This window comes from Lissotriton vulgaris, chromosome 7 (genome assembly GCF_964263255.1).
Source record: "Lissotriton vulgaris chromosome 7, aLisVul1.2, whole genome shotgun sequence".
NCBI classification, from domain to species: Eukaryota; Metazoa; Chordata; class Amphibia; order Caudata; family Salamandridae; genus Lissotriton; species Lissotriton vulgaris.
Window position 1 is genome coordinate 238,390,480 of NC_141695.1, and position 27,555 is coordinate 238,418,034.

The 27,555-nt window shown below is 45.6% G+C and overlaps 1 protein-coding gene across 1 annotated transcript in view; it reads left to right on the top strand.

Moving 5' to 3' along the window:
* Positions 1–27,555, top strand: part of LOC147701281 (leucine-rich glioma-inactivated protein 1-like) — a 166,584-nt gene that overhangs the window by 128,105 nt on the left and 10,924 nt on the right. Inside the window, exons 6-7 of the mRNA XM_086930015.1 lie at positions 3,995–4,164; positions 9,705–9,869. Coding sequence (XP_086786141.1) covers positions 3,995–4,164; positions 9,705–9,869 — 335 coding nt within the window. The remainder of the gene's footprint in view (positions 1–3,994; positions 4,165–9,704; positions 9,870–27,555) is intronic.

A 27,555-nucleotide genomic window follows, 5' to 3' on the forward strand; every position in this document is an offset into this window, starting at 1 on the left:
GTGACAATCTCCTCTTGCTTTTTCTCGACCTGAAATGTGCAGCAGCACCCAATGGACTGACGGCCCTCTCATCATGTTGCACCTTGGTCTTGACCCCAGTTCCTTGTTTGGGGGGTTCTGCAGTGCGTGCTGACTGTCTTGAGGCTCAGGGAGCTTCACTCTCCTGGCTTCTCAGCTGGCCAGGACTTGGTCCCTTCTTCCGCCCCTGGCGTCCTCTGCCACCTGTCGTCTCCTGCCTGCGCTCTTTACGAGGGAGGGGGCACCGGTGCCCTTTGCTGCCGCCCCCCAACTCTGGCCTTCTCCGACTCTTGCACTCTGAGGGTTGGGGTGCGCAGGCGCTCCCTAATGGTACCCTCCGCTTTTGGGCGCATTCATCCTGCTAGCTGCAAGGGGGAGAGGGGACACTGGTGTTCCTTACTGGAGTGCCCCCCTGGTTCTCGTTAGCTCTCTCACTGCTCCAGTCCACTCCCCAGTCTCTAGTGTCAGCTCCGCCACCCGCTGCGCCACGCTGGGGTGTCCGCCATCTTAGATTAGGCAGCCACCTCCTCCGTCCTCCTGGCACCACAGGTATTCTCTCTCCGGGTCCCCCCGTAGCCGCTGCCTACCGCGCCAGTAAAAGACTCACACTGCTGGGCCCGTTTGTGTTCTCGCTGCCCTTCGCATCTCACACTTCATAGGGCAATTTTGTCTGAAACCACTTCAATCTTGGTCCACCTTCCCTTCTCGGCATGTGGCTCTGTGTGTGTGTGTGTGTGGCTCTGTGTGTGTGTGTGTGTGTGTGTGGTTCTGTGGCTCTCTGTGTGTGTGGCTCTCTATGTGTGTGTGTGTGCCTCTCTGTGTGTGTGGCTCTCTCTGTGTGTGTGTGGCTCTCTGTGTGGTTCTCTGTGTGTGTGGCTCTGTGTGTGTGTGTGTGGCTCTGTGTCTGCGGCTCTGTGTGTGTGTGTGTGTGTCTCTGTCTGTGTGTGTGTGTCTGTGTGTGTGGCTGTGTCTGTGTGTGTGGCTGTGTCTGTGTGTGGCTCTGTGTGGGTGGATGCATGTGGCTCTGTGTGTGTGTGGCTCGGTGCATGTGGCTCTGTGTGTGTGTGTGTGTGTGGGTGCAAATGCAATAGGTCTCGCATTTGCGAGAGATTAAGCTATTGGCATTGTAGATGACAATGCCATTTATTTATATGTTTTAAAAACAAATATAATGTCATGAGCAATGCCAATAGCTCTAACTTTAACAAAGACGAGACCATTGCATTGTAAATGCTTGTTGTGACAAAGTAACCCGTCCATAGAGATCTAAATCAGGCCCAAACTCTGACCTTATGTACTGTAATCTGGTCTCATGAAAAGCACTACCATGCCCTTGGGTCACGATGGCACTACATAAAAATGATAAGAAATGATAACATGTAGTGGCCCCTTAATGACAGTGTAAGTGTTTCTTCAATGCTTGTACAGTATTTTAGTCAGGTGCCAAATCCCTGATTAGGACAGGTATTAGAGTCCATCAGCTTCCTGCTTTTATTTAAAGAGCAGGTGTATCTTTGAGCCTCTACTGAATATATTATAAAATTAAAAGCGATGGGCTCCTCATGTGTGCTTGTAACACATCACTAATGTGGGTCTACATTATTTTGTAGACCCATATTTGTAATAAATTGCAAGAACATACAGCAAGCCCATGTCTTCCTTTGTGGTTATAATTGAAAAAATGCAGACTTAAAGCAGGTACCAGTCGTAGTTGAAAATAGCCGCGCCGCAGCAGCGCTTTTCCCGTGTGCACTGCTGGGGCCGTATCACATGAAGTGAACCCTAAAGGTGCTAAATTAACACCAGCCTCTGCCACCAGTTTGAGCTGACCAGAGCCCTAAATAGTTGAAGATCTCCCACAGTGTTATTTTACCACACAGTGGTGAATGGCTGCTTGCCACAGGAATTTTAAAGACGTGTTGCATCGCAAAGGAATGAAGCAGTATTTGTGGATATGTCTGAAGTAAATAACATAACTTAAATCCATAACTTACCAAAAGTGTTATAATAGTGATAACAACATATTAGGGCACAACAAAACAGTGAAAACAGAAGGCAGTCCAACAACCACAGTACATACACAACATCACATTGCAATAATGCAGTGCAAAGACACATTAGCACAAAAAACAACAGAAAACATCACTACAACAAAATAACACACACAGATATACACACACGTTCTTGACACAGATTGCCACTTGGAAATCCTGTTTTCACAATCTGGTGGTAAGAGGTGTGTTTGGAGCATGCACTGACTTAACGTACCAATAAGGGCATGAAATAGCACCAGTCAAACATGTTTTGTGCTGTGGCTCCTGGAGTCTGTAAGAGAATAACAGGCACAGTGATCTGAAAACAGGTACAGCATTACACTATTCCATATTTCACCTAAAATCCCCCTTGCTGGGGTAGTAAACTACAACATCAAAATAGGTTATTCCAAAGTCTCTGTAATTGAAAATGTTCACATTGGTATGAAGGTAATGTCCCATTAAACCTACAAAGACAGGCCTGATCACTCACATGAGCAAGCATGTCTTATTCATGGACATTTATGAGTATGTATGTTCGATATTAATATAGCACAGATCGAGCTAGGAAGCAATGTAGCACTGTACATACTTGGGGAAATGTGAGTCAATCTGTAAGATTGTATACACCAAGTGGGAATTGCACAATTACATTTCAAACATCACATTTCACATTTTAGGCACAGAGTGATTAAGTGATTTGCATAAAATCAAACAATGTGGAGACAAGCACAGAGGCAAGGATTCCAACCTGAACACCCTGACTCCAAAGTGGGCAGCTCTAGTCACTCGGCCATAACTCCCCCCAAAGTCTCATGTTAAAACAACCATTCACAGAAACTGCTTTGCATGTCAGATCTGGATGTTAATGTGTAATTCACAGTTAATACAGGAGTAAGACTCAAATCCTCAAGGAAAAAACTTTGTAAATCAGGCACTGTGAATCTGATCTAAGTAAGTATAGTGTAAGCAGGCCTCAGCCTTCCTACAGGGCTTTGGGGTATCATTCTACAGGGCTGAGTTTGTGGACGATTGGTAAGAATGCCACCATACAAACATCAGTCAAGACTATCGGCCACATGCATCATTGTTGCCGTTTGCGATTTCTTAATTGCGAAAATTAAGGAATCGCAATTAAGAAATCGCAAACGGTTATGCACCAAGAAATCGAATTTTTTTCACGATTTCTTAAAATTCTTTAATTGCGATTCACAATTTGCGAATCGCAATTAAGAAATCCCTTCCCATGGATTCCTATGGGCCCATAGGAATGAATGGGAAGTCATTCTCAATTTGCGATTAGCAATTTGCGAATCGCAAATTGAGAATGCAATTTCAAGGGTGCAGGGAGGGGTCCAAAGGACCCCCCCTGCACCACTGAAATATAACTTTAAGTGCATTTTTCACGCACACATGCAAATTACCTTAAAGGTCAACTTCATTGTAATTTACCTCTCCCTATTTGCGAATTCGCAAATTTTAAATGTTCTTGCATTGCATTTAAGAAATCGCAAATTGCGATTACTTAAATGCAATCGCAATTTTAGAAATCGCAACATGATTGCGATTTCTTAAATTGCGAAAAACATGATGCATCCCAATTTTGTAAATTGCATTCGCAAACGGCCGAAATTTGCGATTCGCACCGTTTGCGAATGCAAATGACAATGATGCATGTGCCCGTATGATCTGTCTGATTCAAACTACAGTTCAGAGGTCTCAGAGAGGTACCAATGCACTGGGCAATCTCTCACATTATTTTATTGATCGGCCCACCTTTGATTCCAGGGTAGAAATTAAAATCTGAATTTCACTGTAATTGCACGGTAATGTCATGCAGAAATTCTGATATATGTGATTATCTACTGCATCTTCCCTATGCATTCTGCTTCTTCAGGCTGCAGTGCAGGCTGCAGACCAATGAGTGATGTTTGTGTTCTCAGGGATCTCCGAGGAAATGCTTTCCACTGCGACTGTGGCCTGAAGTGGCTTGTGGTCTGGCTGCGTAGCTCCAACACCACTGTGGAGTCCATCTACTGCGCAGGTCCAGAAGAATTCCAGAGGCGCAAAATAAATGACATTAGTCCCAAGGACTTCAGCTGCATCACCACAGGTAGGTGAGGGGACTTGACAAAAGAAGACTGCATCCCTGCCAACAGAATGTGTGCCCTCATATTTTCTTTAGTATCACTGCAATGTTGCTGATTTGAGAATGTTTAACTGGCACTGACTTGGAAAGGAGTCACAAAAACAAATATTAAATCTACTGTTCTAGGCTTCCATTTAGGTTTTATGTATATTTATGATCTTTGAGAATTCAAAAGGTTTTCCAAGAGTATTAAAATATGTAGCACAACTTTACTGCAAAATAGTTGCCAGTGCACTCTACAGATAATACATTTTGTGACTAAATATCTCTTTTTAAAGAACCAAAATTGAAATTAATGAACATGACAAGCATGTAATAGTCAAGGCTTAGGGCATTGTTGGACTTGGCCCTTTCTACAGCGTCATCCCCAATTTGTTTGCCTTCACCCTCCTGTTTTCTGAACTGGTTTTTGTTTCCTTTTAGGACTCTAGGCACTTTACCACTGTTACCCAGTGCTCTTTACTTTAAACATGGTAACATTGGGGTACTCCCAATTTTCACTTTTAATTTACTTGTAAGTCCCTAGTAAAGTGAAACTACATTTACCCAGAGTCTGTGAGTTAAATGCTACTCAGTGCCAGTGGCGGTGCGTCCATTAGGGGCGTTGGGGCGTTGCCCCACTAGCCATGGAGAAGTGTGGCTCACTGGTTAGAGCAGGCAGACCCTGAAGCAGAGGTCAGATCCGGGACCAGGGTTCGATTCCCGACGCGGCAAGGTGTTGAGCTCAAATGTCCACGGCCCCGATAATTCTCGCTTCGGTGCCTGACCTAATCACGGTTCTCACTCTGCAACTCTGGGCATTAAGCTTGCTTAATCTCCACAACGGCCCCCCTGCGGCGGGATGCCTGGCTTTCACCTTGGGGATGCCCTGTAGGGGCTATCTTACAGGGAAAAACCAGGACGGGTTCCCAAGGCAAGCGCGGAGATACCCCTTCGGGGGTCGATTCTGGCGCTATGTAAGAAATACAATAATAATAATAATAATAATAATGGACGACCGCACTGCCAACATATGCAAATAAAAAGGATTTTTTAAAAATAAATCTGAGTAAAATAAATCTGAGTGCACTGCGCGCTACCGGCCCCGGGACATAGGAAGTGGGCCGTGGGGGCGTGGCTGCGGCAGAGAGTGACAGGCAGCGCACAGACAGGGCAGAATAGCGGAGGAGTAGTAGACTTCACTGCGCATTTAAAATCCAGGAGTACTCGGTATTTAGACTGGCCCGCGCAGGCCCACAGTGGTAGACCTCCCCCCCCCTCTATAGCACTCAGCACACAGGCACTGTCAGGCAGGGACCCCGGGCCCCGGTCTCATCATGTGGCAGATAGTATCCTGCTCATAGCCAATCCTGGCGCAGTGGCGCTGTTAACGCTGCACCAGGATTGGCTGCTGCAGCAGGATCATGCCGCTCATGGGTGTTGGCTGCTCTGTATGGCCAATCACATATGGCTATATCCAGCCATGTCGAGGTGATTGGCCATTTCCTACGTCACCGCGCGTGGCGCCCACTGCCAACACAACAACAACTAAAGTGAAAGTAGAAGAAGTAAGTAGATGACGAGTCAGAGTCTGAGAGAGCGTGACCCCAGGCCAGTACGTCGTCGTTCTTGTGTGCCTACTACGGAGTTCGGACGGTCCGGACGGCCTGGTGCTTTGTTCAGGAGTGTGTGCACCACTCACTGTCTGCACTGCCACTGAGTCTGCGACTCTGCGTCGTCGGTCTTCATTGAAAGCTTGGAGTCCCATGCTGGGCTTTAAGGTCTAACTTACTGACTTATAGGCTGTGTTAGATCAGCTCAGCTGCTATGAGTGCGACCGCCGTCAGCAAAGGGAACTTCTGCCGGAAGCTTGCATCCCCGTAGACAGGGCAGGATGGGTGATGTGTAAAGGCAGGCACTGGGTAAGAATCAGGCACCCTAAAGGCAGGTACAGGCCAGTTCTACCTCCTGCTCACCATTTTGGAGTTCTAATTTCATGACAATTGCTCATTTAGTTTATTTGGAACGAACCTCAGGTCAGGAAAGCAGTAAAGAAAGTGTGCACATGATTATGACAACACGGTTCAGCAGCAAGCAAGCCAAGTATGCTTTTGCCTATCTTTTTGTGTGAATGTTTGGTTTTCAGTTTATTTATATTTGCCCTGTACCAAGTACTGACCTAGGAAGGATTGTGCTGTTTTTTGTGGTGTTAATGTTTAGAGAGGCTTGAAACAGATTGACCTTGGTGTGGGTGAGGCACAGGGAAGCACTGCTGCCAGTATCATGCAAGCTCCAGAGCCCTAACCTTCCCTTTCCAGTGCTTTCCAACCCTGTGCCTCACTAGTGGCAATTTGAAAAAGAAAGCATACACTGTGTTTTCGTAAACAGGCCTGTGAGTTAGCATAGCAGTTCTCTGATTATACAGAATAAGCAGTTACCAGCGACATTATCTTAGGAAATATTTTTATTGATATCATAACTACAGTTTCACAATTGCTTTATGACTCTTCTTGCTTTCTAAATTGTACTTGAAAATGCACCATTTACCCACACATTTTACAAAATGTTCCCAGGGGAGAATCCCTGAAACCCTTGTAATGACAGTCAGGCTCACTCACTACGCTTGCTTGCCACAGGGCACTCATCATGAACTTTTACGCCTAACCACTTTCAAATGTCACCAGCCGCCACTGCTCAGTGTGTAACCCACTTAAGTAGCCCTTTAAACATGTCTCATGCCTGCCATTGCAGCCTGTGTGGGTAGGTTTAAACTGCCATTTCGATCTGGCAGGATAATCCTTTTGCCAGGCCCAAACCTCCCTTTTTAATACATATAAGTCACCCTTAGTGTAGACTCTACACAACGTAGAGAGGAGGGTGTAATGTATTTAAAAAGCTGGGCACGTACTTTTAAACTATACATCTATGGGTAGTGAAAATCTCTTAAATTTGTTTCTCACTACTGTGAGACCTACCTTTCCCACAGGATAGCATTGGGTTGCCTTATTGCATTTAATGAGTGGTAACATTCAATTAGGAGCAGATAGGAATGTGATTTTGGTGTCTATGGAATTGTAATTTGAAACCCTCTTTAATGGTAAGGAGGATTTTAAGTCACAGCTCTAAATTGGCATTTTTTTTTCCTAACCATTTGGTGCCTGCAGCCTGTTCTTGACTACATGACTGGATGTAGTTGACAATTAGACTTTGGTTATTCCAGCCAGGTAGCCACACAGCAGAGGTGTTGGGTGTGCTTGGGTAACCATCAACTGGCAGGATGCGGGGCAGAGCTGGGCACAATCCCACTTGCAGCTGAATAGGCTGTGCCCGGCTTTCACACAAAGGACTTTTCACCGCTGCAATGTTCATGCAGCCAGATAGGAGCCAGGACAGGGGGGCAGGAAACTTCAAGGACTTCAAAGGGATTGCTCTAGAAACTTTTCCTACTTCAACTGGGGCACCAGGTATACAAAAACTAGACCCTCAGACCCAACTTTTCAGTACACTCCTGGACCTGTGTAAACTAAAGAAGAAGTACTGCTGTGCTGCTTTGCTTCCAGATGGACTACTATCTTGTTGCCCTTTTAATCTGCTGTCCTGCTTCCCTGCTTGTTTGCAGGTTGAAGTGACTCCAAGGGTCAACTGACTGACCTCCTTTCCTGGGACATAACAAGCTCGAGAGGCCTAGCTGCAACTGCTCAACTGACCTACTGCCGGGACCTGCAACTGGACCTGCCTCAGCCCTGTTGGCCTCTGCTGGAGTGAGTTCATGACCCCAAGAGGTGCCCCTCATGTCCTTGACCCAGTTGAGCTCCCCACTTTATAGAATGGAGAAATCCTGATAGTTTGCGCCCTTCGTGACCGTGAATGGGTTTGTTTGCACCGAGTTCTTGCTGCTCACCAGCGTGAAGCTACGATGCACCTGAATCTTTATGCTACAGTGACCACGTGTGACGACCGGCAATGAGAGATCTGCACCTCGCTCTACAGCATCAAATGCCTGCAATGGCCGACAATGCGAATCTCGAGCAGCGACCATCTGTGATGCCCGACAGAATCTTTGCACTACAGCGACAACCGCCTGTGTTGCCGGGCCTGCTCTTTGCGCTACAGCCACGACCATCTATGATGCTTTCCTTGCTCCTTGTGGCCTCCTCCACCGCAAACTGGATATCTCGCACCATACACTGGAAGGTAATATTTCCAGGGGGAACTAACTTGGTCCCTGTACCTAGCCCATGCTTTATTTAGGTGCTATACGTACCTTAGGTCTTTTATAATTGCATATCTTCGGTTCTACTGATTGGATTTTTGTCATTTTCATCTTAAGTTGGTAAAATTCTGGCTGTTCTGATTTGATATGCAATGTTAGCTTTACTTGGGGTACCATGAGTGGCTCAGGGCTGGGAACCCCTTTTTAGATAGTCATGCACTCAATACATCTGTAATAATAATAATCATAATTTATTACATTTTTCTCTATTTTTCTGAATTGGTTTGGGATTTTTCTTGTGTTGTATTTTCACTTTATTACTGTTTGATGGATTGCATACATACTTTACGCATTGCCTCTAAATTGAGCCTGACAACTGTGGTACCAAGTTACAAGAGTGTTAAGTACAGGTTAATTTGGTATTTGATTGCATTTCAACCTGACAGAGATTGCGATTGCTGTTTGAGTAGGGTTTCACCCCCTACGACCAGTAACTCAGTTTCCTACAGGTGTCATTTTGTTTGGCCACATATGCAGTGATTTGTGCACATAAGCAGCATAGAGACACCAATATACACAGACAGCATTAATGTGCATACATTCAGGCACACACATCACAAATACAGTCATGCACTTACACTTACTTAGCAGTCAAGTGGAGTCTTGTCCTGTCTTCACACATACACATTTCGTGTTGAGGTATTCACTGTGGTGAATCAAAACAGCAAGTCCTAGATTCCAATGCTATGCTGGCTAAAACATCAGAACTGACTGAATATGTCATGCATGGGTCACTTAGCAGCTATGCCCATACACAAAGTCACACATGAACATATACATGGAAAAATAACTTCTTTCATTGGGATTTTATGATGGTGACTCAATGTAAGGTATTTATTAGTGATATGTTGCAACAGACTGTGGTTTATTTACAAAAGCATTTATGATTACAGGAAGTAGTACTACAGGAGAACTCCCTCATGTATTTGTGTAGGCCCTCATGAATTTCCCTGAAATGTGTCAACTACTTATTCGTAAAAGTGCAAAGATAACATGGCTCTTTTCTGTTTGCACTAATTGTACATCAATATTCCAGGCATGAATGAGTATGCAAAAGAGCACTACAAGAGTACTACTTTACATGCATCAAATTCCTGTATGAATGAACACCTCAGTTTTTATTTGAAGATGTCACTCCAAATTTACATTTACAGATGTTATATTAATAACCCACACGTAGAACTTTTCAGACCCCCATTATAGTTCTTCTTCCATTCTTTCCAGTATCCTAATGATTGTCTTTGTTTTCCAGAGCTGAGGTTGTACCAGACGTTACCCTATGAGTCTCTCTCCATTGATGCTTTCACTTACCTCAATGAACAGTATGTGGTCATTGCCCAGCCCTTCAGTGGGAGGTGTGGATTCCTGGAGTGGGACCACGTGGAGATGGTATTTAGAAGCTACGACAACATTACAGGTATTGGCAAATAAAAAATGGCTAATTCTGTCCTATTATATAAGTGCATTCACTCTTTCATTTACTTGCTCACTGACATCCAATCAAAATCTCACTCACTCAGTCGCTTACTCCCTCAATCCTCTATGGCAGTCCACTGAAGTCTATTACATGTTTTACATCTGTATAGTATTCTCTGATATAGCATGGTAACTGAAAATTATGTGATACAAATCCCCTGCTCGCCTATTTGCTGTCTAGCAATCAACAGGATCTCCTGAACTCAGAAAGTAGGGCAATTTGGGTAAACTATAACCACATCTCCATAGGCAAATCTTATTAGTGTCAAGAAGAACCCTCCTAGCAGGCCAGAGCAGTGCAAACCTTCAATAACAGCAACAAATAATATATGTGTTCTACTCCTATGCATGAATGAGAGCATGCAAGCACCCAAGGGGCATATTGACAAGATAATGACATAGTGCAGTGCTTCAAGCCATCTAACTGCGCTGCACTACGTACTTAGGAAAGTGCAGGGATGTGTCGTATTTACAACAATACGACACACCCCTGTGCTTTTCTCTGCGCTAGCGTACAATATGCTGCCTAGCGCCAAAGCAGGCACCCTTGCACCATGGGATAATTTCTTTGGTGCCGGAAGGGGCATTCCAGCACAAAAATAATCACGGATTGCGTGTTCCTCCTTCTATGTGTTCTGCAGAATGCAGCACACATAGAAAGTGGAAAGAATGAGGAGAAATAGAGCCACTTTTACACCTCCCATGGAGAGGTGTTAGATTCTGATGCATTCTGAGGTTTACAAAATCTTGTAAATCTGGGAATGCGTCTGGTTCCATGGATGATGCTTGGGAACACCCACAGCAATACCATTGAAATGCCCCTTTTACACAGGGTAATGTGTGAAAGGGAGCCATATTTACAAGGCCATGAAAAGCCATGCAGGGTGGCTTTGCTTGACTTTGTGAATATGGGCAAGAACACTGCACAACCGGAGTGTAAAAAACATGTTATCATTTTATAAACACGCCCCTAAATTCTTCACTGAGTACTCTAATATTCAGCTAAGGAGATTCTAGAGTCTCATTAGTAGACCATGGAGAAGGTCTATGCACAGGTTTTACCAAGATCATCACATCTAATTCAACATAGGTGCTGTCATTGGCAACATCAGGGGAGCTTCCAGTCCTATTTTGGTGGAGATGTTTAAAGGTGATGCCACCAAGGCATGTCTTGTTGAGCAGTATATTGACAAGACTGAATGCAAAAGCCCCTATCACATTTGTGAGAAGGTCCACCACAACTTTTTTGTTGTTGAGGATATACTCAGATCCAATGGGTATCTGTATATTTTCTTCTGTCTCTGATTGTTCACTGTGAGTCTAGTTATGGGCCATCTCAACCTGCCTCTCTCGTGTACTCAGCCAGGAGATGAGATACTATTGACCAAGACTGACTGGTACAGCACGTCCAGTGGACAACCTTCATAGGGCTGCACCTTCATAAATATCCCCTTTCATATACCATATATATGTCAAATCATCTCATTTCAAGATAAGAATTCATGAGAGATTGGCCAAAAAGTGATGCATGTCCTGTCCACCCAGATCAGGGTTCCCCACCTCATTTAGAAAGAGTGAAAGTCCTGTGTCTCCACAGCTGACTCCACCATCAGAGCATCCTCACTGGTGCTGAACAACAAGCTGGCATGGCACTGGAAGGCCTTTTCTATGGCTTGGCCTTTTGACATCATGTTAGATGTTGTTTATTACTGTCTGTACCTGCATGCACTGAAAATCGTACCAAAAAGGAAACAACAAAGAATGCTGGCATTGCGTTTGGAGCACTGGACCGTCATCTGACAAAATCCATAATCCAGACAGGGAAAAAGCTCCCCACACCCTGGGAAAATTTCCCAGTGCATCAGGGGCATTGAATCGTTCATTTGCATACCCGCTTTGGGGGTGGTGGGGGCGTTCTTCTTTGGAAAGCAATAAAAATACAGACTGGCCTTTAATTCCAACATGTCGGGTGAGTGCTGTTGTTTTCGCTGACCGGGCAAGTAACTCCAGACAGAGTATCGGTCAGTAATACTAGAGTCAGCCGTAAATGACAACTAAGATACTGGTTGCTTGTCAGTGAGAATACGGTTGCGAAGTTGGGTCTCAACAGGTCCTGTGCACGTTATGTCACACTATAGAAAAGATAGAGTATGTGTTATATGTATGCATGTATATATATATATATGAGTGTGTGTATCAAAGCAAATACTCAATATTCAACCAACTATTGTAAAAAATGTCAATGATAATTCATTAAGAGTCAAACTATTTAAAATAAATTCCTGAATAATATAGAAATAGAAAAGAAATAATTCAAAAGTCAAGAACATTAAAAAAACACCAAAACAAAGTAAAACTTTCTCTTTTTTAAAAATGTTTCTTTATCAGTTTTTGTGATGAACACTCACATTAGCCTTAAACACATTGATCCGACAGTTATAGGTTAAAAACATCTCACGTTACTTCAGTAAAGGAAAATAAGGAATGTCATGTCATGGGCATGTATTGTACAGACAACTAAGGGTCCTTGCGAGCTATGTATTAACAGTAACCTAAAACGGACATTAATAGAAGACTTTATACAGAGTCGTGTTTATGCCACAGGCCAGTTGAAGCATCCTTCAAGAACCATTGGTATTACCCTCCACCCCAGTCCATATAAGTATCCCCTACTTCTGTCAAGTAAGATAGGCCACCATATTCGTATGTGTACAGCTCACCACTCTAGCATTTAGCAGCTCACCCCTGCCCCCATCCTGAGCCTCCGGTGCATTCCTGTCCTTTCTGCCTGCGCTGACACAGTTTTGGCAGCCTAACACCAATGTAGGTGCCCTTGCACCATGGTGCAAGGGTACCTCTGTTGCAGGCAGGATTGTTTTTGTGTGGGAAGGGGCCCCTTGCTGCACAAAATGAATCCTACGAGGCGTTTTCCACTTTCCATGTGTGCTGCACAATGCAGCACATCTAAAAATAGGAAAAAAACGTGGAGAATTACCATATTTCTCCTCGTTACGCCTCACCTCTGGAGGTATACGGATTTGACACTTCCGCAGGTTTATACCACTTTGCAATTCTGAGGCAGTGTCAAATTCCATGGATGTTGTGTGGGAAAACAGAGTCCAACTCCTGTGGAATGCCTTCTGGGTGCAGAGGAAAGTCACTCAGCAACTTGTGCTGTGTTGCCTCACTCATGGTTTATGAGGCCACTTAAAGCCACGCTGGGTTTTTGAGTGGCTTCATAAATCTTTATTGGAGTCCTGCGTCAAGCATGTACCACTTTATGTGGTGCAAAAGTGATGCAGGTCTCTCATACATAATAAGCCCCAGATTCTACACTTAGGATGCCCTGTCATCGGATTTTGTTTTCAACTTCATAAAGTACATGCCCCAAACCTGAATCCCATCCCTTCATGCCAGTATTTAATGGTATCAAATTTTGCATCGCCCACCATTTTAAGTCCCAAATCCAAAGTTCCATCGATGAAGCCGTTGGCGACTTCAAAGCCATTTCAATGCATTGTTTGTATAGTATCCGTAATAGGTCTATAAACCTACTTCCCTGTTTGTTTTTATTAGCATTTTGTGCAAAGAAGTTTGCACCTCCAGCAAATCAAGCATGCTCATGGGGGCTTGTGATTTCAGGGTGGCACCTCAATGACCCCCTGCTCTCTGTTTTCTGCCCCCAGTTCAGTGTTCCATCATGCTTTTCCAAGTATGTAGCTGTACATGAAGGTTTATGAACATTTAGTGGCTCCAATATGCTCCCCATGAATTCCAATTCGGTCCCATTTCTTTGGGCAGCCTTGTGGTACTGAAAATTCTGGATCCGTGCTATAAACATCATCGTATCATGACGATTTTGGTATTAGCAGACCGAGAATGATTAGAATATTATACACAAGCATTTCCGTCATACTCGGGTGACGAGATCACCCTGAAGTCAGAGTTTCCGTCCTGAACCCTCGGGTTCCATTTTGTGAACGGCAGCCATTTTGTGATTGCCCTCACACAGGCCAAATGACTAAGGCCAAAAACGAGTCTGAAGGACACGTACACCTTTGCTGACTCCTCTGTGACCTCGGCAAGCTGCCTCCACTGCCTGAAGCCAAACCTGTTCGGCCAGTTCATTTCCCAGTGGCCGAATGAGATTAGTATCAAGGCACAACATGTCATAAACCTCTCATCGCACACAAACCATGCCTAATCTTACACACACCTGTCCCTGTTTCTTTCTTTATGACTTGCTTTACGAGGAGGAGGTGCCCGTTTTTATTGGGGGTCCGTCGATATCTGATGAAAATACTGGGCCTTACCGGGTAATTGATTGTGGGCTGGACAAACTAAAATATGGGTTTGTCATCATGACTCTGCATTTTCTTTGTAGTGAAAATATGTGAATGGTCAACTGTAAAATAAGGAATGTTTGCCTAAAGCATAATATTTTGTATAAAAGATAAGGCTGGCTTTGTATGTTTGAGCAGTCTCCTGAGAATATACACTGTGTTGTACTTCTAGGATACCTGTTACTGGCTGCAGCCAATAAATAAGATCTTTGACTTCACCAAGAAGACTCTGTGTTTATGTAGTCTGAAACAGTAAGAACTCAAAGTCTTTGGGTGTGTTCCCTGGCACCGCTGGGTTCTTAAAAACCCAGTACTTCAGTTGGCGCCCAACGTTGGGTGGTATCAGCGGTACCGGTCCAAGCCAGAGGTTCGTGAGGAGCTTCGTGTAAAAATTCTGGAGGAAGGCCGTCACTTTATCGACCCCTGTATGTCGACGTGGTCCGAAAGTCTTTGCTGCGAGGTTCCCCGCTTCCCGACGGCTACGAAGGACTGCTGCCCTGACTATCGCCCTGTTTTGGACCCTTGATGATTGGTAGAGCGAAACGTTAGACGAGTCTTCTGGTGCCGTCATCGATACCTCAGTTAAGTATGAGTGGAGCGTCTCCCAGTCCTTAGTTTGGTTCTTAGTTTTTGGGTATCCCCTTGGGATCGCTTTGATTTGGAACTTGCAAGTACCAAAGCCGAGGGACTCGTGTATTCACGAGACTATCGTATTCGATAATCCTTTGAAGTTTGAAGCTAGACTAGAGAGCGAAGATGCCTGGTCTTAGCAGACTTGGAAATCTGTTTTGTCTTGGTTGTAATAGGGATTCCCGATTGGAGGACTCGTGTCCGGTTCCTCCGATTGGAACTCCAACCTATGAACTTTATGTGAAACATGGCGTAGGCCCCATTGCATATAATGAAGCATGGATCCGATACACCAGGAAAGATGGTGTTTTAAAATGGCCCCAATATGGTAGTTTTGATGCAGAGATTTGGGATAATCTAGAGGTTAAACTTTTTTTTAAGAGGAAAGCCCGGCCGGCAATGTTTGACTCTTTTCGCATATGGCGCAAAGAAGCCAAACAGAGAGAAATTAAATTAGCGAAGAGGAATAAACGAGAACGAGGTATGTCAATGGTACAAGCTGCTGTTGCATTTAGGGATAATGAGGAAGAGCAGGAAAGCGAACAGATGCTTAGAGCGAAGAAGTTAGCGGTAGATAGATGCTACCCAGTTTTACTGTTTAAAGAGCAGGAAGAGAAGAAATATCTTGCGAAAGATCCTTTAATGTCACATCTCTTGAGTTCACCACCTCCTTATGCACAGAGTGCTACGGCACCACCGCCACCAGTTGTGGCTGTGCAACCTCCGGTTGTTGTGCCACCCGTAATTCCTCCACAGCCAGCTCCTCTTCCGTTGGCTACTGTTCCTTTGGCGCAGCCTCCTCAGGGGCCGCCAACTTTGCCCCCCCCTTTGTCTGCTGCTGGTCCTCAACCTGCCAAAACACTGCCACATCTCCCAGCACCTGCACACACTCCACTGGCTCCCCGTTGAGGCGATAATCACCTTTAAGATGCTCACCCACGCACACAAGGCCCTCACGGCACCGGACCAGCATACCTGAACAGCCGACTCAAATTCCAAGCACCCCAAAGGACCCTATGATCAGCCCAGCTTTCCTACGCCATGGTCCCTCGCACCAAAAAGACAAGATCGGGAGGCCGCTCCTTCTCCTTCCTCGCGGCCAAAGCATGGAACGCCCTTCCGCTCCACCTCAGACAGACAACATCGCTCCCCTTCTTCGCAAGAAACCTCAAAACCTGGCTCTTCGACAGACCCCCTCCTTGATGGAGTGGAACCTGCACCCCCCTTCCCCCCCACCCCTAGCGCCTTGAGACCCTCACGGGTGAGTAGTCGCGCTTTAACAAACTCCTGAGTGATTGATTGATCTGCTTCTACTACGCCTGTCTGTAGTATTCCTTCTGGTCCGACTTTGGATTTTCTACTGTTGTTCCGTCTTCCCTTATTCTTCCATCTTCTCCTTCTACTAGGCAGCGTATGACTGCTGCTGTTTCTGGTTTCTTTTCTCCTTTGTTGGGACAATTGGGTATGTCCCCTGTGAATGAGGATATACAATCACGTAGTCAGTTGCCTGATACAGATGAGCGTGTAGTATTGGATCACATGGCACGTAGATGGGTTACGTATACCTCTCAGTACGATCTTGAGGGTATTATGGATGTTTTCCGACAATGGAAACCACCAAAGCAACGATACGTTTTTGAAATGATGTGTGTGTTCCTCGATGAACAGTGGATGGACGAAGTGGGTAAGGCTCCTGAAGAATGATATCGAGTGCGTTTCGAGTTTGCGAGAGGGACGATTGTGAGTCTCCTCGACATTGAGAGAGCGGTGTCGACGTTGTTGTCGTTTCGTAATAATGCTCCTTCTGAGCGATTGTTTGAGCCTGATTCGTCAGTGAGTAGAAAAGCGCGTCAGTGTCCGATGCGTTAGGTTCCTCCAGTTTGGAGACCTGCTGATCCTAATGCTGTTCCACCTACTCTTGCGCACTTTCAGCGAGTATGGGTACATGTTCCTTGGAAGCGTGCTGAAGTCCAAGCTCTTAAGCAGACTTTACCTGATCCGCGCAAAAATCTGGCGGGATATTATAAAGAGCTCACTCAAACTGTGGGTTCGTGCGTCATGAATCTAGCGGACATAGACATGTTGTTTGGCAATGTTGTTCCACATCCTATCTGGAACGTGATTCGATATACAGATCATGCTAATGAATTGGGTGATACTTGGGTTAATCTTGTTGCTGCAAATGATAGACAAGTTGGAGGTGCTAAGCCTGAAGATCTTATTACCAAACTGCCTGGTAGGATTATTAATTTCATGAAGACTCTGATGCCCGAAGTGCGTGTTAATTGGGACAAGTTGTCTGCATGTAAGCAGAAGAAAGACAAGACTGTCTCTGATTTCTTCACGCGGTTTGAAGAAACTTTTGTGGATCATAGTGGTCAAGATATGGCTACCGAAGGTGGCCAGAGATTGTTCGTTGACAAATTCGTGCATAATTTGCTTCCCGAGTTGTGCACTAAGTTGAAGGATTCCGAGAGTGCTTGGCCCGTCTCCACGTCAGCACAGATTTTAGCTACAGCCCAGTACTATGAAAATAGGCGCAAAGATGAGTTAGAGAAAGCGGATAAGAAGACTAAGGAATTGAAGACTAATGTTCTTCTACAGCAAGCTTATCCACCCCATACTAATAGTCAGCGCGATTATCAGCAACCTCAGCAATATTCGAGAAACTCACAAAGGAACGAGTTTTCTCAACAGCGTCTTCCGTATGGGCCTAACCAGTGTGCCTATTGCAGAGAAGAGGGTCATAGCCAAAAATAGTTGTCCGGTTTTGTTACAGCGCACGAATGGTGCTTCTGGTGTTAGAGGTCGAGGTGCTCAACAAGTGCCTAGAGGTAGAGGTCGCGGACAGAACGTACTTTCTTTGCCTCCACAGAACTCGATGAATAGTTTTGATCGACAGCAATGTTCGTCTGGTAGGACAGCACAGTACTATATGGATGATTACTATGTTGAAGGTGAGGAAATGAACGGTAATGATTGTTTGGACAGCCATGGACAAAGAGAGGGAGTTGTTTCAGTTCCAGTAGATCAGAGTGGACTCTATGTTGAAGTGATTGCATCAGGTGTGTCAGAACCTTTTCTGCTGGATACTGGTGCTACAAAGAGTTCTATTATGCACTCTAAACTCCCTGGCGCACCTTTGTCTGGCTTTGATAATGTTTCTGTAGGTTTTTCTGGCGCCCCCGTTACTAATCCAATTCCTGCTCCATTGTCTCTTTCTGTTGGACAGCGTAAGATCGAAGCACCCCTTCTATTGACTACCGGTTGTAATGAGAACCTGTTGGGTTTGGATTTATTGAAGAGATTGTATGCGACACTGTATTGTTCTCCGTCAGGAGTTCATCTTACCTTGGGTGAGAGAGTGATCTCTCTGATGTACCTGTCGAAGGATAGTATTCCATCTGAATTGTCTTCTTTACCGGATTCATTATGGGCTATTGGTCCGAATGATGTGGGCTTATTGGACATTCCTCCGTATGTTGTGACGCTGAAGGCGAATGCTAAGCTACCACGCATTCCACAATACCGCATCTCGAGTGATGGTGAGCGTGCACTTTTAGCAATCATTTATGATCTGATCGACAGAGGTGTTATTGAGGAAAGGAGAGGTAATGTGTGCAATAGTCCTGTTTTGCCTGTCTTGAAGAGAACTGATTCTTCACAACCTCCTGTATACAGGTTTGTCATTGATCTTCGCGAAGTGAACAAAATTGTTGTTCCTCAATTTCCCGTTGTGCCTGATATTACTGCCTTGTTGACTTTGATTCCGGCTACAGCCACATGGTTTTCGGTGATAGACTTGAAGAATGCTTTCTTCAGTATCCCGATTGCCATAGAGAGTAGGGATATCTTTGGATTCTCCTTAGGAGGACGCAGTTTTCGCTTTAAGCGCGCTCCTCAAGGCTATTGCGAGAGTCCATCGATCTATAGCCAAGCTTTGAAAACACAACTGGATTTGTTGGTTTTACCTGATGGTGCAGCCCTTATTCAGTATGTTGATGATTTGCTAGTTGCAGCTGATACTGAAGAGATCTGTAAGGAAGCCACTTTATCATTACTGCGCCACTTGTCTGATTGTCAGCATAAAGTTTCTCTCTCCAAGTTACATTATTGTCGACAAGAAGTAACCTACTTAGGTCACCTCTTATCGAAGGAGGGAAGGAAACTGACCCCAGAGAGAATTCAAGCTATTGTGAAAATGAGTGTTCCTAAGACGCAGAGAGAAGTGCGTGCCTTTTTGGGTAGTACGTCGTACTGTAGACAGTGGATCCCTAATTTTTCTTTGCTAGCGAAGCCTTTGATAGCACTTACTGTTAAGGATACTCCGAATCCTATTCCTTGGACTGACGAATGTCAAAAGAGCTTTTTAGAATTACGCAATGCGTTGTGTTCGGCTCCTGTGTTGGGTACTCCCGACTACAGTAAGCCTTTCACGTTGTATGTTCACGAGAGAGAGGGATGTGCATTGTCAGTTTTGACTCAGCAGTTTGGCGATAAGCAACCCCCATGTGCTTACTTTTCGTCGACTTTAGATCCTGTAGCTAGAGCGTTGCCGAGTTGCTGGAGAGCCGCAGCGGCTGTTTCAATTCGACAGTCTGCTGGTTTAGGTATGGACAACACGTTAGTGGTTATGGTTCCACATGCAGTGGATACCTTGTTGAACCGTATGAAGACACAGCATTTAACTAGTGCTCGGTTGTCGGGTTACGAATTGACGTTGTTAGCGAGTCATGTGCACATTAAACGATGCAACACGTTGAATCCAGCCACGTTGTTGCAAATTACAGTTGAGACAGATAGTGAAGAACAGCATGACTGTTTTCTGAGAACTGAAGAAGAGACGAAAGGGAGAGTAGATCTTAGGGACACTCCTCTTCCTGAGTGTGATGGTACTTTGTGGGTTGATGGTTCGTGTTTTAAGTTGCCGAATGGTGATACGACTGCGGCATATGCTGTTACGACTTTGCATATGATTGTTGAAGCTGCACGTATCCCACATAATTCAGCACAAGCAGCAGAATTGATTGCACTTACGGGAGCGTGTGTGTTGTCGAAAGGAATGAGAGTGACCATATATACTGACAGCCAGTATGCCTTTGGCGTGGCTCATAGTTTTGGACGATTGTGGAAAGAACGTGGGTTCCTGACTTCGCATGGAGCTAAGATACAAAATGGTCAGTTGGTGAATGAGCTTCTTGAGTCACTGACCTTGCCGTTACAAATTGCGATTGTGAAATGCAGTGCACACAAAAAGGTTACTGATGATGTTGGTCGTGGAAATGCATTTGCTGACGAAATCGCAAAAGAAACAGAAAACGATGTAATGAATCGAATGTATGTTGCAGGCCCTGCAAGATGGATTGCTGACGTTGGAATGTGTGAAGATACGATAGAGAGTGTGAAGTCTATTCAAGCTGAAGCTTCAGAGAAAGAGTTGAATGTGTGGAGAGAGAGTACGGGTAAATTGGATGCAAATGGTTGTTGGGTTGAATTGTCAGAACATCAGCGATGGTTGTTACCCGATGGGTATGTGCTTGCAGTGGTGACAATGGCCCATGGAATGGCTCATATCAGTGTGAAAGGGATTTGTAAGTTGTTAGCTCCAGTATGGCAAAATGCTGGAATTCCTAAGTGTGCAGAGAATGTGTTCAAGAATTGCATGGTGTGTCTGAAATACAATCCTGGTAGGGGAACCCCAACTCCAGCTGGTCATTTTGCGCCTCCAACGTATCCGTTCGAGGTTTTGCAGCTAAGTTTCATCCACATGGAAAGGTGCAACAAATTGAAATACGTACTCGTTGTTGTTTGTGCCTTTTCGAGATGGGTAGAAGCATACCCCTTAAAAGACAACACTGCCATATCCACAGCTAAAGCCCTTGTCAAAGAATTCTTCCCTAGGTTTGGAATGCCGAGAATGGTCTGGAGTGATAATGGGAGTGAATTTGTGGGTCGAGTGATGAAGAAAGTATGTGAAGGGCTAGGTATCCAACAAAAATTCCATGCTGCAAATCACCCCCAATCAGCTAGACTAGTAGAGTGCTATAATGGCACACTAAAACTGAAATTGGCCAAGATCCAAGCGAGTTCTGGTCTTAAATGGCCTGACGCTCTGCCTTTAGCACTCCTATCAACAAGAATGACTGTGCACTCGCAAGTGGGACTTAGTTCCTATGAAATTGTGTTCGGCCGTCCGGCCAACATATGGGGAGTGCCAAGGCCGAGAAAATTCAGTGAGATTGAACACTCTGTACTGCTTGATTATTTGTATGAATTGACGGTTAAATTGCGTGTTTTACACCAGCAGGTTCACAATACTCTGCCTCAGGTCTCTGAAGCTCCAGGACATCCTATCGATCCTGGATCATGGGTGCTGATCAAGAACTTCCAACGGACAAAGAATGACCAGCCCCGTTGGACCAGCCCTCACCTCGTCCTTCTCTCAACAAGATCAGATGTTCGAGTGGAAGGGGAAACGCACTGGATCCACGGGGTACACTGCAAGAGGGTCCCTTTGCCTCTACTGTACGACCGGTGGGTCCAGGAGGGGATAGCTGAGTCTGAGACTGAGACTGTGCCTCGGTTTCTGCCTTTTAGCGATGCACGTGTAAAAGGAACAATTTCTGAACGAGAAAGTGACAATCTTTATCAAGACGATGTGCCACCGTCAATTCGATTGAACACTACAGAGCCTGAACTCTTGTTCCAGAACCAGACAGTACCTGGAAAAAACCGTTATAATTTGAGGCCGAGAACTATGGACAAATAAAAAATTCTTTTTTTCTATTTCTGAAAGTGCAGCTCTCGTGCAGCTCTCTTTTATCTGGGAATCTTTCTTATTTTTGTTTTTCGAACCGCCATCTGGGTTCAGCTGCTAGGGTCGTCGTTGCCCAAGTCTTTGGGGTGCAGCTGAAGACGTTAGGTCGACAGTTCTGGTTGGTCTGAGGGAGTTGCCCTGGACTGGCAGAAGCATTCCCTAGCATAGAACACCCTACCGCCACGGGCAGCAATTAGAGAGGATGGAGTTTTTCGAGATGGAGAGACCTGCCAACCAGATGGACTTTAAAGCTAGAATGTGTATATTGATGACAAAGAAACGATTTTTGATATTATGTATTTTCATGTTGCTTGATTAATAGGCAGTGGTTTTTAACTTGCATTGGGAGCATTAGCTAGTGTTGTTGGAAGCTTCTCTTACCTCCTCCGCTACTCGGGACGCTCTCAGCTGAGTATTGACGCTGAGAGTTGGTCCCGAGTAGGCAAAGGGAAACGCGGCGGCCATCTTGGGGGTGAGACGCGCTGTGACGCGCTCTAGTTGATCATAAAAGGGCTGTCCTGGCTCGGCGTCTGTTGTTAGCCTGAGCACTCTTTCCCCTCCTGAGGCGCAGCCGGGAGGTTCTTCACTCTATCCCTTACCTGCCTTGTTTTTAGCGCAATTACTTGTACCCTGCTTGATTAATAGGCAGTGGGTTTTAACTTGCATTGGGAGCATTAGCTAGTGTTGTTGGAAGCTTCTCTTACCTCCTCCGCTACTCGGGACGCTCTCAGCTGAGTATTGACGCTGAGAGTTGGTCCCGAGTAGGCAAAGGGAAACGCGGCGGCCATCTTGGGGGTGATCATCTAGTTGATCATAAAAAGGGACATCCACTCTCCGCGTAGCGGACGCGACGGGCGGACGCGCCGGACTCACGCCGGAGTCATGCCAGAGTCCTGCCCGTCTGCGCCCGTCCGCGTCACGGCAGCGGACGGCGCGGCGGAAGGCGCTGGCCATAGGCTCACTTACACCGCTGTGGACCTACTATCTTTCAAGACTAATACTGGCACCTGTCGCCATGTCTTCCCTGGCCGATATAACGGTAAATGCTGCTGTCCAGGTTGTGAGTGGTACCCTAACATATATCGGGCTTCTGAGGGGCCCCATATACTCCCCATTAACAATTTTAAGTGCCTATTACTCAACACCCGCTCTCTGCACAGGCATGCCTTAGACATTTTTGAGCTGTTGACATCAGAAAAACCACTATGTCTTATGCTCACGGAAACTTGGCTCAATGAGTCTTCCAACCCAGATATCGCGGCAGCCATTCCTTCCGACTATATACTTCACAGACAGGATAGGGTACTGGGTAGGGGTGGTGGAGTGGCACTTGCAGTTCAAAGATCTTTCACTTGTGCGATCATACCATCCTTGCCTATTTCTGGTTGCGAATCCCTCGCCTTTTCCATCACTCTGTCCCCTCACCAATCGTTTTCTGGGCTCCTGATTTACAGACCTCCTGGCCTGCGGGGCTCTTTCTTTGATGAGTTTCAATCAGCTGTCACCACTCTTTGCCTGAAGGTTAAACATTGTATAGTGCTAGGGGATTTTAACATCCACATGGATGTCGAGTTAGACAGTGAAGCTATCAAAATCAATGACATCACCGCCCCTCTAGGTCTAACTCCTTACATCTCGAGTGCGACTCATGACAAGGGTCACACTCTGGATCAAGTGTTTTCCACCATTCCCCTTATTACGACCTGTTCTATCCCTGTTCTCTGGTCTGACCACTCCTTGATCAGTTTTTTAATTCAGGGCAGAAGTAAATCATCCTGCATAAACTCTAACCATCCTAGGCACCCTAGTAGACCTTACCATAAAATCACTCCCGAAAGCCTTGCTCAAGCGTATCAGGAACATCCCTGCATTCTATCTGGTCATTTGGAGAGGGATCTTGATACGTTTCAGAAATGGCTGACCGAGAGGCTTGATGATCTTGCTCCACTTTCTACGCCTCGTTCATCTACCAAGCGTAGTTCGGCTCCTTGGTTCTCAGAGTCACTTGCTCTGGCTCGGCGTAACTGTAAGTTAGCCGAAAGACTCTGGCGGAAGCAATACGATGCGGAAGCCAAGTCCGCCTACAAATCTTCCATCAAGTCCTATCAAGCCAATATTCTGGAGGCAAAAAGGAACTATTTTGCCAACAGAATTGAGTCAGCATCAAGCTCCTGTAAAGAAATCTTCACCATCGTTAAGGAGTTTGTCTCTCCTAAATCCAGCACAACTCAGCACAAGTTTTCGGAACCTTGGGTAAAGGAGCTGGCTATTTTCTTCACTACTAAAATCAAACTGATTCAAGAATCTTTCCCTCCCTCTGTTCCCAGCTCATTTCTCACCGATTGTAATCCATCATCCTTTTCATCTGATTCCTGCCCCGTTTTATCGGAGTTTCCAGTTCTATCGGAATCTATTTCTCTGGATCTCCTACTTAGGATCAAATCAGGCTCTCCATTGGACCCCTGTCTGGCGACCTTTCTAGCCAGCAACGCCAAGATTCTGAACGCGTTAATTAATCCTGTTCTTAATCTGTCTTTGACAAGTGGCACTGTCCCGCCGGCCTGGAAGAAGGCAATGGTTGTTCCACTCTTGAAAAAACCTGGCCTTGATCCGGAGAAACATGCCAACTACAGACCCATATCTCTCCTGCCCAGTTTAGCTAAGATCGTCGAGAAGCACGTCCACTCTGTGCTCTCCTCCTTCCTTGAAGACTATGGGTTACTCCACCCTACCCAGTCAGGCTTCCGCTCCAATTTGAGCACTGAGACCGCTCTATTGGAAGTAAATGAAGCCATCAAGGAAGCTCTCGACTCAGGCGGAAGAGCTATGCTAGTGATGTTGGATCTGTCGGCGGCCTTCGACACCGTCCCTCATGAGGCCCTCTTGAGGAGACTTTATGAGATCGTCTCAGAGGGACGGTGTTGAGCTGGCTGAGATCCTACCTAGCGGGTCGTAGACAAGTGGTCTGGGCCCCCCCGTACTCTGCCGAGGTGCCGCCGATGGATGTTGGAGTCCCACAAGGGTCGGTGCTTAGCCCGACCCTCTTTAACATCTTTATGACTCCATTGGCGGTACTGGCGGAGTCTCTGGGTGCCCAGATCATATCATACGCTGACGACACCCAGCTTCTCTTCACCTGTAAAAAAGGCACGGAGTTCGACGGGGAGAGCATCCGCGGTTGCCTTGGGGCTGTCTTCGACTGGTTTCAGCGAAGCAGCCTCAAGTGCAACCCCGACAAATCGGAGGTGCTCTTCTTTGCTTGCCAGGTAGACCCGCCTTGGCAGGAATGGTGGCCAGTGAGTATGTCACCCCCTTCTTCTTCCTCCACGGTTGCTAAAAACCTTGGGATTAAAATTGACAACACCCTATCACTGAAATCCCAAATTACAGGTCTCACTAGTACTTGTTTTGGTCTGTTAAAAATGCTACGCAAATTCCTTCCTCTGCTCCCTTTGGTCCACAGGAAGCTGACGGTACAGGCTTTAATTTGTTCCAGGCTTGACTACTCCAATGTCCTCTACCTTGGTTTGCCAGACTACCTCCTGCACAAACTTCAGGTAGTCCAGAATTCCGCGGCAAGGGCCATTTTTGGCTTACCCCGCCATGCTAGGGCATCGGAGTTGCTTCTTTCCCTTCACTGGCTTCCTGTCAGGAAGCGGATTACATTTAAGGCTCTTACATTGGCCCATAAGGCACTCCATTCGGTAGGTGCCTATTACATTCAGAAACGGCTTTCTCTCTATAAGCCCACTCGATCTCTTAGATCTGAATCTCTTGGCCTGGCAACTGTTCCACCCATTAGGAGAGTCAGGATAGGTGGACGCTCGTTTAAACATCTCTCCCCTAAACTGTGGAACTCCCTTCCCGTCGATCTGCACCGCATTCTCAATCTACTGGCCTTTAGAAAGGCCTTGAAAACGTGGCTTTACAATCAATAACTGGTATGTCCCCTGTTTCCTTATCTCTCTTTTCAGCTACGGGTCAGAAAGCGCCGGGAGACTCCTTGGAGTAGCCGTGCGCTATATAAGACACCCAAAAAACAAAACAAACAAACAAAACTTAGTGTAATGACGTTTTTAATAGGATATGTTTTATTCTCTTTTCAAGTGACCTTTGCACCCACTACACAGCCCATACCTCCTTTTACTGTTTCCTCGCATTCTTTATACCCTCTGCCTGAGCATGAGTCCACTAGAAGATTAGAGTTTATCAATAACTCCTTCATTCAGCTCTTACACCAGCACCAATTAGTGGTGAACACAACTAATTGTTGGGTGTGTGGTCTTATGCCACATACAACAGATAAGGGTATCCCATACTTGGTCTTACCATTTAGTTACAATGGTTCTTTGTGGGCGTTTCATCGAACCATATCCCCCACGTTCCACGAGAAGTAACTCGAGCAACAAGGCATTGGTAGTAGGAATCACAAATATGAGCAGAACCATTGACTCGTATAGAACGATTCCCAGAGATGAGTTACGAGCTTACGCTAGATGGAATGTAACAGGATATGGAGTTACTCTGAGTGAGAACCAGCGAGCAAAGAGATTCTCCCCGATTTGGATTGTACCCCATCAGGGTCACCGATGTCTGCAAGGTAATGGCAAGAATCCCAGAGCTCAGTTAGGGAAAAGTATCTGCACTGAAACATATGTTTTTACGTCTCAGATTTCCCCTTCGTTTTTAGCAGCTAAGGGTACCTATTTCATCTGCCATGATAGACCCTATACATGGTTGCCCCCTGACTTCTCGGGCACATGTTTTGTTTCGTTCCTGTTGCCTCCCACCTACACGGCCACGGCAGATTACCATAAGACAAGGATAGTTAGAGGTGTCATCAGTGAAGAAGACACCGCAGGACAAGAATTTGGAGATTTCGTAAAGGGTTTTCTGCCGTTTTGGGGACCTATGGTTAACAGCAGGAACATAAGGCAATTGACAAGGGTGGTTGAATCCACTGTAGTTGAAACTGCTGGTGCCCTTAGTAATTTGACGGCTGAGCTCCAGTCGGATCGCCTTATGACTCTTCAGAATCATTACGCATTAGACGTCATACTTGCAGACCGAGGTGGGGTATGTAAAGTGATCCAATCAAGTTGCTGCGTTTTTATCCCAGATAACGCTCCGACAGTCTACCAGGCCATTTCCAAACTGCATAAGATCTCTGAATCAATTCACGTGGATAAAGGAGATTGGTCATTGATGGGGTGGTTCTGGGAACAGATATCCGCCTGAGGATGGAAGATTCTGATAGTCATTGGGATGATCTTAGCCATTCTTTTTCTGTTCTGTCTGTGTGTACAGTGTGCTCCTGCTATATGTGGCCTCTGTGCTACATCGTGTGCAAGGAAACCTGTATCAAGAAATGAGCTAAGTAATGGAATGATGCTACATCAAAACCTCAAGGACTTTATGAATATAGACCTGGACTCAGATTAGCGTGAGTATAGGTTATTGCCCATGTAAGGGCAAAAGGAGGGGCTGTGGTACTGAAAAATTCTGGACCCGTGCTATAAACATCATCGTATCATGACGATTTTGGTATTAGCAGACCGAGAATGATTAGAATATTATGCACAAGCATTTCCTTCATATTCGGGTGACGAGATCACCCTGAAATTAGAGTTTCCATCCTGAACCCTCGGGTTCCATTTTGTGAACGGCAGCCATTTTGTGATTGCTCTCACATAGGCCATATGACTAAGGCCGAAAACGAGTCTGAAGGACACGTACACCTTTGCTGACTCCTCTGTGACCTGGGCAAGCTGCGTCCACTGCCTGAAGCCAAACCTGTTCGGCCAGTTCTTTCCCAGTGGCCGAATGAGATTAGTATC